A 15,177-nucleotide genomic window follows, 5' to 3' on the forward strand; every position below is an offset into this window, starting at 1 on the left:
TAGACACACATGGGTGGTCGTATCCGGGTCCTCCCCTGGGTAGGCTCGTGTCCGTCCAGGTTCTGGTACATTAACTTATCTATATGCATGGTAATTATACTTTTAAAACTCACCTTTTGATTATAATGTCGAAAATGCTGAAACTAAATAAAGGTTAGCGATCCATATAAGGTGTGTGCTGCGACGGAGTAGTAATTGAAGGAAATGAGGTTCTGATGTGAAGTATAGGTAATTCTAAAATAGGTAAATCAATTAATCATTAGCTGCTAACAGTTACTAATAAATGGGTACGATAAATCACTCATCAATGAGTATTGCCACTCCCACTGACAAATGGGCAAAACCTTAATCATAAATAGATATTCGATTCCTACCGTGTATTTAAAGTAAAGTTAGGATCTTATCAAGCAAGCACACACCTTTTACGATTCTTATCCTACTTACGGTTTCCTTCACATACGACTTTTCCTAGATACAAGCTTCGTCCAGTATACATTGGCTGTCTCCAACCGGCATGATCCTTTCTGTCTGCTTCCTCTTGCCGGTGCAAGTTTAATTCTTCTTTTCTTGTTCGAATTTTCTTTTTCTTTTATTGATCTTCTGGTCGTGTTCCCATTTGTCCTCAGGCAGTTAATATTAGTACATGATAGGAAGAAAGAAAGAAATAGAACAAGTTAAGTGTGAGCCGCATGCATTGGTTACTTATTTGGGTCATGGTGTTGTCTTCCCTATTTATTTGCCTCTATTCGCTCTCATATCGTAACGTTTAACTCTGGATCAACAATAGAAAAGGGCCCATCAGCACTCGCAAACAAACCGCTCCAAAGCCCCCCACTCACAAAGCGAAGGCCACCCACGCAAACCAACACCATCATCGGATAGGGGAAACTTCCACCTACACGAAGATGGTGTTGGCCTGCGTGAGCAGCCTCCGATCTGTGAGGAATGGGCTTTGGACGGTCTGCCCACAAATGCCGATAGGCCCCCCTCCATTGTTGATCCAGAACTCACCCCCTTCCCTCACACTATTATGGTCGGAAAATAGTACCCATATTTAGTAATCTATCGCGAACTGCGATGCAGAAGATATTAATAGCAAACTAATCTGGAGCTGGTCTAAGACATATGACCCAGTGAGTATTGACACCTCACACTGTTGTGAATGAGCACGGACGCGAGATTTACTAGAGTATTAAATGCAAAACGCAAATTCAAAATAAAACTTGACAAGTCATCGTCAATCCCCTTATTCTTGGGCAGGGTCTGACGATGTGAATCTGATTTTTGATCAGTGAACGGGCCCCATATGGTACATTTTCTCACTATGAACATGTCATTTCCAGCCTATCTGAACTATTTAATAAATGGAAACCATAACATGGGTTTCGCTTCCCCTAAGCGGGCCCTCCGCATCCTATCTCTGTCTTATCTCAAATGCCAATGGCTTAAATGTATCAATGTATACATTGGAAATGACGTTCAATCAAATAAACCCATACCCCACTCACTTGGCCAGGCTTCAGAATCGTCCAGTGGGCAGTGCGCTCTACACTCCAAGTTCCCTTTCTTTCAAATTCACCCCAAATTTGGTATTTTACCCCTTTGAGTGTTGATTAATCACAATGAAACATTGTGACAGAGCACGGACTTGAGGTTACTAGAGTATTAAATAATCTAGGTCCTATTTAGGATTATATCTAAAAAATCCAAATTTGGCCAACGCCCACCCGAAATTACTTTTAATAATTAAAATAGAAAATTCCTTAATCCTTATTTTATGATGCCTTAAAATAAGGATGTTGGAATTTTCTATTTTCCTGTTTCCTGCAATTCCTGCATTGAGGCATCACTAATAATGATTAATTGAAATCAAAAATAATTTTCTTAAAAATGAACCTTAGTCGGGGCAAGTGTGTCACCCCTATATTTATGAATAAAATTATTCAAAAATGTAAAAGAAATTCTTCATTGCCCATTTAAGTCTTCGGTAAGTTTGTTTTCACCAAATTTGACAAACTTACCTTACCAATCAGGCTGTCCGAAGAAGTCGTCTCCACTAGACTCGACCCATGGCCAGCCAGCCTCGTAGTCTGCGAAGGGTCCGCAGGTCGCCTTCTACTTGGTTGATCCACCATTTTCACTAGGTCGTCTTCCGGCATTCTTACGACGTGCCCAGCCCACCGTACAGTGTGGACGATGAGTGGTTCTCCCAGTAGCTGGTACATTTCGTCGTTTATTCGCTTCTTCCACGTTTTTTCATCCATCTGCACTCCACCGTAGATGGTTCGCAACACCTTCCGTTCGAAAACACCAAGGGCGCGTTGGTCCTCCACGAGCATAGCCCAGGTCTTGTGACCGTAGGCGACCAGGACCACCGTCTTCAGCGTCTTGTAGATAGTCAACTTCGTGCGGCGCCGAATTTTATTCGACCGGAGCGTCCTCCGGAGTCCAAAGTAGGCACGATTCCCTGCCATCATGTGTGTTTGAGTTTCTCTGCTGGTATCATTTTCGGCGGTCACCAGTGAGCCCAAATACACCGCCCAATTTGACAAAACCAGCTACATAAAATATCAACAACAAAGGTTTTCATTTGATTTCATTGGTAAACATAGTTCATTTGTTATGTATTGAATAATACTATAAAATCCAACAGTTAAATTGATTAAACAATAACAGCTACTGCTAGCATGATTAATAATCAAAAGGATGTATTTATAAACAAGCATTAATCAATTTCACTCAATTTAAGACGCATGGCCCTTTTGTCCCATAGAGGTTGTCGCTCTTGCCCCATTGCAGTTTCAAAAAAAGATTTATAATTTGCATTACATTGCTGATGAATGAAGCCAATAATATGAAGTTGCAATACGTTGTAGAAACTCCTAAAAAAATCCACTATTTGGCATATATGGAACGTACAACTGTTAAGGTGGCACCCTTCCCGAGCAAAGCTGAAGATCAAATTGAAATCAAAATTTGCTGTTATGATGTAACTTATTTTGAATATTCCAGTTGATCTCATTTTGGTTGACTTAACGGTTAACACAGCAAAAATGAGAGCAACATTTTACACTGTTGAAGCAAACGGAAAACTAATCCTGCTTTCAATGAAATCAATTTGTTTACTGATTTTGCATTCATAATATTCAACTGAATACGGGCCTGGAGTAAATGGTTACCATTCATGTTTCTCAAGCTAAAAGACTTGGGCTCCAATCTCACCCCGGGCAAGTCACGAATGACCTAAAATGTGTTAAACAAATCAAATAAACAATAATCATTAGTTCAACGACAGATGAATTTCAATTAAATTTTAAACAAGACGTAAACAGCAGAACTTCAAGTTAGGTTGCTTTCATTTAAAAAGTCATGATTGCATAATGAAAGCACAATATGATATCAGACTTATGTCGCAACATTTGAAATCAAAATGAGTTTTCATTATGATAGCAACTGCACACTTTAATATCGATTTGCTTTCATTTTGTTAACCGACTTTGCTCGGGTTTCCCCTCCTTACCATACCAGCAGAGAAATTCAAATACGCTAGTTGACTATCTACAAGACGCTGATTGGACCGGTGGTCCTCTATATACGGCTGGGCTGAAACATTCATTTCATAGTGAATGCTGGTGATTTTTTCAACCATGCTCTACGGCCACGAGACCTGGACTATGCTAGTGGAGGACCAACGCACCCCTTTTTTACATACTAGAATGTCATCAAAATTAAAGGCATCTTAAAAAAATGTACGTTTAGTAGATTTGCCTGGCTGAGTTAAATCGAAATCCAAAAATCTGGAAAACTCAGAAAATTTCATATTTTTAGTTTTTGATTTTTAAAACGAAAAATATTTAAAAAATGTCCACGGTAGATTTTTTTCAAACAGGTCACAAATGAAAGCTTAGGGGATCCAGTTTAAATTGTGAAGGATTCACCGTGTGAGGCAAAGGCTTCCGTGAACCATTTCCGTAAAGCACCTTCAAACGAATCGTTCTTTCACTCTACTCCCACATCAAACAATCTCAGCTTACGTATTATTATTTATTTACCTTAGTTTCCATATTTGCTGTAGTATTAATCATTATCAATTACTGGAACTAATCAATAATCTTAATATTAGCGCAAAACAGTTTCCTCCCGTCGCGCCAGTTTTGCGGCTTCTGTTCCAAATTATGCATTTTTATTCTTCATCCTTCCTCTTTACGATTAATAAATATAGGACTTTTGTTGTGTTTCCATGATTTTTAATATTTTTTTCCTCTTATATTTCACCGTATAACCTCTATTATTTTCATCGGAGTTCGTATGCCTGCCATGTTCTTACCTTTCTTCTGTTTAGGTTTTTTTTTTCTCGGTAGTTTAATTTAATATAATATATGAAAAAGCTATCTACGATTTTAAAGACTCTTGCGTCCGTGTCGACTCACCCGGGGGCGCGCGATCTCTTTTATTCTCCTTCTTCTCTCAGTTGACGGGTGATTCGTTTAGTCGTTTTGCTTTGTGTAACTTGAAGATTTTGATTTTTTCGTTTCGGAAAAGAAAAGTTTTGTAGGTAATTTTAAGTTAATAGTAGACTTGTGTGGAAAACGGACTCGTATAAGCTCGCGCAAGAGCTCGAAAAGTGCAGTTTGGCTGTTTTTTGTTTGTTTGTTGTTGTTGTTGCTGAAATATTGGTTTCATAAGTCACGCATGGAATTCGGAATTTTACCGGAATTAATTTCCTTCTAATACGACAAAGAGTATTATGTTGTTCCGCATTTGTTGCTTGCTTTGCTTGACTTCTTCGTTTCTTTCTTGAGTATATTGTTCCTTTCGGGGGGTTTGCATTAAAATGCACGCTTTTCTGTTTCCTTTGTTTGTAATAGTAATAGGTAAGATTTCTTGCTTGTTTCATCTATAATGTTTTCTCTTCTCAACTATCAGAGCAAAATGAAAGTTTCTAATAGTCGAATATAAAGCGTGTGTAAGATTTAGTGTTATGCGGTAGACTAAAGTGTATATTTTCGATAGAAATGTGATTGTATTCAACTATATTATATTTATACGTTTGGGAATAAAGGTAAAACGAACTCTTCGAGGGTTCCGAAAGTAAATTCCAATCGATGAAGTTGATATATTTACACTCGAAGCAAACATTAAATTGCAGCTAACAGGAATAAAAAGGAAAAACAGACAAGAGTGTTTGGTTTGTTTCTGTTGCGTCGGATAACAGTCAAATATTTCAAAATTAGCACATTGACGGCTACTGAGATGTGGCGGCCATCTTATTAAGGAAAATCGGAACAGTCAACTTAACAAGCTTTTGCTTTTTCTCTCTCTCTCTTTCACTCCTTCTCATTGTGTACATTAGTAATTATCTGAGAGGTGTGAATTCATTTCATGCAGTTCCTCCCATGTGGGACTTAATTAGAACAAGATAAGATTCGATAATATAAATGAATAAATCGCACATTCGCTAGCCGGTATGAGTATAAATTGGATGACATTCCCTCGAAATTCTTCCCTCCCTATACTTGAATGATGTGATTTGTTTAAAAACTATCCAAGCGACTGTTTTTTTTTTTAAACCCTAGCCTTTACTAGCATAAAATAGTACAAATATGCATTTTTGTTTATCTATCGTAGCGCGGCTTAGCGGAATAGACGTTCTCTTTCACTTGTGTATCCACCTAGAGTAGTAATGCACAAAAACATACGACTGCCTGCGACAACTATATACGGAATAAAGATTTTATATTTAAAATTTAAATGTGTGAATTACAAGTCGATTTATTTGCATTGTTCTCATTCTTATTCGTTTTCAATTTACGGTTTGCAGCCCCATAACCCGCAGCTTCTTGTTTATACAAAACGCATTCTTACACGATGGTTTAAAAAATATGAGAGAAAAAAGGTTTTTCACAGAAAAACCCGTTATTTCGTTTTTTACATCATCTCTTTTTAAACTACACTAAGGACTTTCCTTTGACTATATTTACACAACATTTACACATCAAGCAGCTTTCTTCACGGCTGCAGCACTCTCCAACGCATTTTCGCAGACAAATCAGAACCAATGGAAAATAAACATGCCTCCATACATCAGATATTATAGCTGGCTTAGCTTCAAATGTGTATATTTTTTCTTTACAAACAAAAACAAGGGAAACATCAATAGAAACTTTTTTTGTACTTTTTCTTTATAATTGTCTCTTCAACCATGGCCATCAATGAGTTTGTTTACTTTTAAATTTTGTATTTCTCTTACCTGTCCTGAACCTTGTCGCAGAGAGAAACATGCAATCGCTCTCTTGCTTAGATCTTCATGAAAAATCGCTCTCACAAAATGCCATTGGTGAAGTACTGGTAGCTGTCGTACAGTTTGGTCGTGTAGGAATTGAGCGAATCCTGCACCAGCTGTTCGACCTTGCGCTCCAGCTCCTGCTCGGTCAGGTTGATGTGGAACCGATTGCGCAGATTCCGGACCGTTCCGGAGCAGCCATTCTTGAAGCACGGTAGTTGGGAGCCTGCTCGAAACGGAAAGGGGACTTTTGAGCTAAAATCAATTTAAAAATGTCGGAGTAGAAGGCACTCACTGCTTCTCATAATCTCCACAATGTTGATGACCCGATCCATATGCTTCCGGGCGGCTTTAAGTCCTTCCAGCAACAGATGTTTGAACTCCAGCCACAACTCCGACGCAGGACCGCCCATCACGTCGACAAACTCCGGTGTCAGCTTAAAAGGGGATTGCTCAAAACCTGCAAGGAATCGAAACCGTTAGAGTTGTCAAACTGCAAATTATCCCACCGGAAGCAACTTACCTAAATTTTTGGGAGATATGCTGAGGATGAACCCAAAGTCGATGTGAATCAGATGGCCATCGGAATGGAGAAGGATGTTGCCGTTGTGACTGTTCGGAAGATCGTTCAAAAGGTAAATCAGTCAACAATTTCTCATTAAAAGCAACAAAACAACTCACCGATCCTTAACCTGCAGCAGGTAGGAAATCAAGCAGTACGCCGCACAGGACTGCATAAAGTTGCGCTGGGCCGTTCGGAAGCACTCCGAGTCCTCACCGCCACCGTACTCGTCGGCGAAGTAGTCGCTGAGACTCTTGTTGGAATTTTTCTTGATCTGGTGCAGCGACACGGTGTTCAGGATCGGTTCGATCAGGCCGGAATCGTTCGACAGACAGACGATCTTGTACGGTCGCACCCAGAGGTCTACGTTTTCCTCCTTCCAAACGAGTTGGAACATCTGTGCGGGGAAAGATAAGCGATTAGAACAGATTGCATAATTTCTAGGATTCATGGAAAAGCTCCCAATGTCCGAGATGTCTGAAGAGTTTACTCAGCTTGAAGCCCAGTAGGTCACCGAATGCTCATCAAAAATAGATATGCACAGAGACTGTACAGACCTAAATATGCAAGGAACATCCAGTGGTCAGTCAGAGAGATTTAGGAAATTATTAGAGAAAGTTCTGACCATGGATGAGTTTTAAAAATCTGTGTTGGAAAATATCCACCGTTGGGTGAAAAAAATAATAAAAATTATAGAGAATACATCCAATAAGTCCTCGTGGACTGTCAAGGGTGACTCAAAAACCTTTTTGAAACAGGCTTGAGGCGAGTGTAATGTCCATGGACGATTGTCTACGCGAGGGGAGAATGGTCTCTCAAAAGCTATCTACGTAGTTAATGAACAACCCCTAATTGATGACTGCGGTATTTGGAGACCACACAATTGGATCCCGAACGCTGAGAGGCCAATCCGGGTCAATCATCAGTAGAGAAATAGAAGCAAAAATAGAAATTCGATCCTATCTCAGGTGGCAGTTTCACACCAAATGACGAATCGGAAAAATTCGGCTTCTCCAATTTGCATAATTGTGTGTTATGGACACACTTTCAGCCACTGGCTGGTTCGTCACTTAAAAGGGATAGAGGGCTTCGGAGAGCGGCCCCCCTGACTGTAAAGGGTACAATTGTGTTGGACAGAGTTATAATAACGGAGTTGGTTTTGTTGGCAGATATTCAGGTAACTTGCGGTGTGTCTAGTAGTTGGTCCTTGTCATAATCCGTTGTCGTCGCGTGGTCTTGTGTCCGATTATTGTGGTGATTTTGCTTTTATGTGTAGTAGTTTTCCGTGTTCAGTTCCATTGTTGTCGCTGTGCGTAATTTTGTGCCTTCATCCGTCCATTTTCGTGTCCTTATCAGGGCTCTACAATTTCGAAGCTCTAAAATGAACTCGTGTTTTGTTTCTCTCATACATACGTGTTCGACACTTCATTTCTATAACGCCTAGCTAGGCTATCAGCAAGAAACGAAAATAAAAAAGCAGGACGCTTAGAAGGAAAGGCTGGCTGTGGAACTTCTCGTCGTTGCTTTGCTCATCGCTTTCAATGTAACTAACGTCGATTTTCTAGTTAAACGAAGCTCATTATGGCTTTCAATCCCCTTTCACGAACACTCTATCACCGCTCTTTCAATTTGTTTAAAATGCGTTATGTCCCGTTTTCGATCATTTAGATAAATATATGGATGGAAGATAAATTAAAAATATGACGTGTAATCTTCAAGTGTTTTGACGTGAGAAATGCTTTAAATGTGTTATTTCATTTTCCGTCATATACGTCATGAAACCTCTGTTGATGTGTTTCATGAAAGAGAAAACTATCAAAGTCGAGCGCCCTTTCGCTCATCCGTTTCGACGAAGCTTGAAAGGAAGACCAATGGAGCGACGGGAGAAAGAGAGACAAGCGATTGAACATTTATTTGTGCACGCCGACTGAGGTTCTAGAATACTGCGAAGCGGTGCGACTTTAACAGAAAAAGAAAGCCAGCAGTCTCTTCGTCGCATCGATTTGGTCGATTGAAGCTGACATTGTGACGCCCTGGTCCTTATTCGTGCATCATCTTAATAAATATAGTCGCTCGTCCGTTTTGAGTCAGTGGTTTTTGCCAATAGTAGTTCAATCCTTTGTCCGTTGTCGTTGCTTGGGTCAATATTGGGTCATATATCAAATTTGGTTGATCAATCCTGTCTCCCGCAGAAATGAGAAGAGCGCTGTGGTGCTAGAGGGGTCATATTTCAGGGTGTCCTTGACGCTTGCTGAGATCCCGTATTGGATGCGTGGTCCATAGTACTGGGGACAGTTGCATAGGAAATGTTCCACTGTATGTGGCACATTGCAAGTCTCGCATTGCTTCCTAAATGGACCTCCGTCTCCCATGTTATGAGAGGCTTTGGTATGACCGGTTCTCAGCCGCGATAAAATTACTTGAAATCGGTGTTCAGGCGGATCATCCCATCTTCTGGTATCCCCTTTAATTTTCCGGATAAACAGATCTTGAGCCATTCATTTGTCCAGCAATTCCATACTGTAGTCACGATCCACCGCTTGATGTCTTGAGCAGGGACCTTTTTGGTATAGAGGTTTGCCTGTCTTCCGGATGCCGCCAGATGATCCGCTTCCTCATTTCCTTTGATCCCGCAGTGTCCTGGGATCCAGATGAAAGTTGTTCCTTTATGAGCGAGCTTCTGGATAGCCTGGATCCAAGGGTGCTTGGCTGTATCGGACTGAAGAGCTGTTAATACGCTGGCTGAGTCAGAAAATATGGCGACAGGTTTGTTGGTAGGCGAGGTGGCGGCTACTAGTATTGCGGCAGCTTCAGCAGAGAAAACGCTGCAAGGGTCCGGAAGTCGGTAGAAGGTGCGTAGCTCCGGATCGGATATCCCAATGCCTACCCTTCCGCCTGTTCGAGATCCGTCAGTGTATCTTGCTAGGTGATTTGGGTACTTGGTTCGTTGTAGTTCGGCCACCGATCTCACTAGTGCGGGGGAGTTGGTTCCCGCCCGGAATCTGTTCTTTATCGCCAAGTATATAGAAAGCCGGGTGAGTTCCAACCCCTGGCTCCACACCAGTGGACCCTGGCTACCGGGGGGAGTTCCAGGTCGGCGGCGTCCTTCAGGAGTTTGTTCGCCTCCATAAGGAGGGACACTCCATCACTTGTTGCAGTTGTCTTCTCTGCGAAGCCAACTGCCCTCTTGCAAACGGTAGCAACGATAAATTTGTCGAAGGGTAACCTTCCACTTTCCACACAAGCTGCAAGCCTGGGGGTGGAGGGGAGGAGACCTGATGTGATTCGAATGGCCTGATAATATACCGGAGACAGTTGGGAAATCATCCTGTCGGCAGCTAGGCAAGTCAGTTCTATTCCGTATGTTAATCTTGAATCGATTACCGCTTTAGTCACGCGCATCCGGACAGCACGGTTGTTCGCTAGATGCCTCCTGGCTAATGTCCGCAGCAAGCCGATTCTTGTTTGGCAATTCCCTTTCACTTCGTTGAAATGGTCTCCAAAGTTTAAATGCCGATCCAGGCGTATGCCGAGGACGCGGATAGACTTCTTAAACGGCATTATCCTTCCGTCGACGCTGATAGGAGAGCGGAGCACCTGGTGATTGAACGGATTTAGTCCAGCGTAGAACTGCATTCGGGGCCGCGTTGAGTTTTCTGCGAAGGGCCTTCACTGTGGATCCGACCGCCACCAAGACGATATCGTCTGCATACACTTTTTTCTTTTCCTTTATTTAACGTCGGTCTCTGTTCCGCAATCTAGTGCCAATCACCGACGGACATCGATTGCCATCCATTGACAGCAATCGAATGTGCAGGAAGGCAGCTTCCACACCTGCGTAGGATATCGCACCCATTCAACACACATACATGGGGCGAGACCAACGGCTTTACTTCCCTTCCGAAGGAAGACGTGACCAGAGATTTTTATGCCTCAGAAAAATCCCACCGACCTCGGCTGGGATTGAACCCAGACCCATTGGGGTGAGAAAGCAGTCACGCTTACCACTACACCACCGGCGCCGGCAGTCTGCATACACGAAGATGTATATTTCTTTGGGTAAGCTGTGGAACACTCCGTTCATCCGTATTAAAAACAGCGTGACTGCGATCACCGAACCTTGCGGAACGCCAGTCTCCTCTGGGAATCCTCTTGATCTATGGTTTCCAATGCATACCTTGAAAGGACGGTGTCGGAGGAAGATCTTCAAAAAATGGAGAACGTGGCCCGACAGACCCCAGTCCGTGAGTTGAGCAAGAATGTCGGGTGTCCATGTCCTGTTATAAGCCTTAGAGATGTCTAGCGTAGCGAGTTCAGCATGCTGGTCAGAATCTCTCGCGTCTCGAAGTACCTGGTTCAAAGTGGCGAAGTAGATCCCGGCTCCGTGTCCAGGACGGAAAGCGTGCTGGCGGTGGTCAATGTAGCCGTTACTCTCCAAGTAGAGCACGAGTCTACGGTTGACCATTCTCTCCAGCACCTTACTGACGCAACATGTCAAAGATATCGGTCGGAAGTCCTTCGGTTCGCGACCCGAGGTGCCCTGCTTCGGGATCGGAACGACTAGGCTGTGTCTCCAGTGTTCTGGAATGGAATTATCCAGCCATTCTCTATTGAGAAGTGTGAGGAGTGTGGTCTTGCATTCCGGTGATAGGTATTTTAGCATGGGGTACCCGACGTCATCTGGGTCGGTCGATTTCCCGGTAGCCTTGAATAGAGCTAGGTCGAGTTCCCGTGGACTGAAAGGCCGATTAATCTCCAGCGGTAGTTCATCCTCTGGGATGTAGATGCTGTCCAAAGAGTGCGTCGAAAGGTTTTTAACACGACGAAAGCGATCATCGTACCCGTCAATGGCCGAGAGAGAGGCAAAATATTCCCCCATAGCGTGGGCGATCTTATCAGGGTCTCTAGTGGTGGTACCATCTACCCGGATGGCCATTCCGCGGCTTTTTCGTTTGCCACTTAATGCGTTGACCTTAACCCACAGGTCAGTGGCCTGTGGGCAAATTTACATTTTTGCAACAAATCGGCCATTTTGCATATTGTATTATTTTTTTTCAAAATGGCGTCTGTCACTTTTCCATGATTTTGTTGCACGAAAATGTCACTTCTGATCGAAATGATACAATTATACAAATAACACAATTATTGAAAATCGGCCAGGAACTGAGAATCATCATCTTGGAACCAGATTTAAATATTTGTTGGAAAGAACCTACCACCATAAGTTCGTTCCTTCTACCTGTCTTTGTAATTTATTGAGAGTTTTCTATGCCAACCAATGCATTAATTAGTATATTTTGTGGGGAACACAATGATATATGTAAATTTCCAACCCGAACGGCTATCGGACAAAATTGCCAACCCTGACTATACTATCTGAAGTCTAAATCTAAATCATATCGGTAGCTAAACTTACCTCCAACAGCTGCGTAGCCATCAGCTCCTGCCGCAGGTCGTCACCGCACTTGACGATCGCCGAAAGTAACCTCCAGTTCTGCAGGTGACCGTAGGGAGAACTCTCCTTGATTTGCCTTTCCTTCTCGTGCCAAGGCTCCTGCGGAAATTCATTGTGTTAGCAACACCACCACGCTCTGAATCCAACTTCGACTTACCTTCAAAACGGCAGCCGACGGATCCTCCGGATCGTTACTAAATGGCCTCGTACTCTCCGAGCTCAGATTGGCACAGTGACGGTTTCTAACCTCCCCGATGTTGAACATAGCCGGAGTTGCTGGAATCAGAAAAAAATAGTAAATTAATATCAAACTTTCCGCCCCGAAATACTGCACAATTATACTAACATTGCTCCCGCGAATCGTACGAATCCATGGAAAACTGCGAAATGGTGTCCCGCTCCGAGAGGCTCTTGTGCAGATTCAAATACTGTGCCGTGATCTCGTCGTCCTCCTGGGACCACACGTCGTCCTCGGTGAACCCAAAGTCGTACATGCCCAGTCCGGACGACGACGGATATGGATATCCGGTGACGACGCTCGGTGACGACAGGTCCCCGGCCGAGCATTCCGACATCTTCGACACCCGTAGCTTCGGTAGTATTTGACCACTGGTAGTCGAAGCAGTCGCAGCAGGAATGTTTGATTCGGACGAGGCGTTCGGTTGGGCTCCGCTGTCCAGCCGTTCCTCGCTCTTGGTGTGCCTTAGGGTGGGCATCATTTTCGGAATAACTGGCGAGGTGTAGATGTCATTCACTTCGATGACTTCTACGTAGATGATGTAGGGGGTCTTGTCCTTGGAGTTCAGCACGGCGGTTTTCTCCTCCGTTATCCGTACGATGTGATGCGGTGTTTCGGAGTGCAGTGGAAGCCATACTCGAGCTGGAAGATTTTTGTTGATCAAGTTCAGCAGTATCCGCAGGCGGGAAGTTTTCTCGATTTTTGTTTGCAGAGAGGTTAGCATTCGGCCGATGTCGATGAGAGATTTCATGAATTCCCTTTCCGGAGTCAGCTTGGGAGCACCACAGGAACAGATGGTTTGCTGACCGAGGAGATCGTTGACCGTGCCTCGAACGGATTCGAAGCACACGCAGCCATTGTCGAAAGCTCGTCCACTACTGAGATCTCCGAGGCATAGCGGCTTGGCGAGAGATGGGTAGAGTTTGGGGTTCATGGAAAGCGACCCCATTAGACCGGTAGCGTCCGATTGCGATCGATGGTGGGTCTTTTTGGTTGTGTCGACTGCGGGAACGGGTTCCACTGCTCTGAGGTGTTGTTTCCGCTCCCGTTTGGGATAGAGTTCCTTCAACAGGGTCAAATGTTTCCGGATCGAGTTTCCGTTATTGCTCAGCATGCCCATGTTGAAGTTGTAGGCTTCCAGTAGCCAAACGCATTTCAGCGAGAAGTCTACGGACCTTCGACACCGATAGACCAGGTACGGATCGAGGACTTCCGAAAGCTCTTCGATTTGCATGTACATTACAATCAGCTGCGGGATGTAGAGGTCGACTTCGATATCGGGGAAACTGAAAATTTTGTTACCGATAAAACTGAGGACGCCCGGTTCTTTCGAATAGAACAGGTAGTGGACGGCAAAGTGGATATTGAAGACCGGTGACTCAAAGAACCTCAACAGGCCGCTTTGGCCACGTTCGGCTTTGATTTGGGGCTCGATGATTTCCTTTGGGTTTATACAGGTAGCGACCGCAACTCCCGGCACTTTTAACGAACTAGTGGACGATGATTTTGAAAGACTCTTGACCTCCGCTTCCGGGGAAAGTTGCGGTTCTGGACTCAATGTATTGTTGGAACTGCTCGCGGCAGTGCTACTACTGTTCGCTGCAGCATTGCTATTACTATCCGATTTCCTCATTCTCGATCGTAGAACTCCGAATTCTCGCTTTTTGGAAATCTCCGTGGGGGATTTCACTTTTTCTTCATCCTTTTCTTTGTTCTTCGCACTCTTCTTCTCGTGATTATCGATGATGCTCTGGGCTGTTCTAAAAATGGCATTCTTTGTAGCGCCGAAAAAATTTCGGAAGATGATCTCGTTCTTTTGGTCACTCTTTTGGCTAGTAGTACTTGGCACAGGATTTGCTGGAACTGTTTCCTTCGATTCCACCACTGGCGTCGTTGCTTCTCCATCTGCTCCAACGATGATGGATTTGCTTTCACACACAATTGGAGTGACTGCGTCCACTTCGTCTTCCCCGGTTGCCGGTTCCACCGTCGAATCATTTTCCGCCATCGGCGTCGGTGATGCTGGTCCATCCTCATAGTCAATCGGAACGCAAATCGTCTCCAGCATGATGGCAACCCGGTTGATGTTTTGCTCCCGATAGCGAATCTTTTCGCTAACGTTCGTATGGTCCGTGGAAGACGACGATCCACTACTGTCGACCGATTTCGCACTCCGACTATCTCGGGTGTTTCCTCCGATCGTACTGCTGCTAGTGCTCTGGCCATCGCCCCCGCCGGACGACAGCGTCAACGGGTAGAAGCACAGATCCGATTGGAGCATCCGGTACTCCTCGTCCATCGAGGTGGTTTCCAGGATTTCGATACATTCCTCCTCGGAGGGATCAATTTCGCCCGAATCGAGACTTTCCCGGGAACGCCGGATCCGCGTCAACGAGGTGTGGTCCGGTTCCGATCCGCAAATGATGCCTGTAGGAAAATTTAATGATGGGTATAGGGCTCATATGGACTGCCGTTGGTGGCTTAGGGTGCTCTTAGATTCATAGTCCTACGGACCTTCAACTGAATTTTCCTTGGAAGAATTCCAAGGTTATTTAAGAAATATTTTTGTACGCAAACAAAAAGGGCAAATAGTTCAATTGTAAGTATGGATTTCTTGTATCCTATAATAATTATCATTT

General features: G+C 43.8%; 1 protein-coding gene across 1 annotated transcript in view; it reads right to left on the reverse strand.

Annotated features, from left to right (window-relative positions):
* Nucleotides 1–4,030: 4,030 nt before the first annotated feature.
* Nucleotides 4,031–15,177, reverse strand: part of fwd (phosphatidylinositol 4-kinase beta fwd) — a 259,693-nt gene continuing 248,546 nt past the window's right edge. Inside the window, exons 6-12 of the mRNA XM_065236870.1 lie at nt 12,647–14,965; nt 12,458–12,576; nt 12,262–12,399; nt 6,965–7,242; nt 6,807–6,895; nt 6,579–6,743; nt 4,031–6,509 (exon numbers count right to left, since the gene is read on the reverse strand). Coding sequence (XP_065092942.1) covers nt 6,322–6,509; nt 6,579–6,743; nt 6,807–6,895; nt 6,965–7,242; nt 12,262–12,399; nt 12,458–12,576; nt 12,647–14,965 — 3,296 coding nt within the window. The 3' untranslated portion in view covers nt 4,031–6,321. The remainder of the gene's footprint in view (nt 6,510–6,578; nt 6,744–6,806; nt 6,896–6,964; nt 7,243–12,261; nt 12,400–12,457; nt 12,577–12,646; nt 14,966–15,177) is intronic.

This window comes from Ochlerotatus camptorhynchus, unplaced genomic scaffold, assembly GCF_037179485.1.
Source record: "Ochlerotatus camptorhynchus isolate MF236.1 unplaced genomic scaffold, CSIRO-AGI_Acam_v1.1 ptg000577l, whole genome shotgun sequence".
In the NCBI taxonomy this organism is placed as follows: domain Eukaryota; kingdom Metazoa; phylum Arthropoda; class Insecta; order Diptera; family Culicidae; genus Ochlerotatus; species Ochlerotatus camptorhynchus.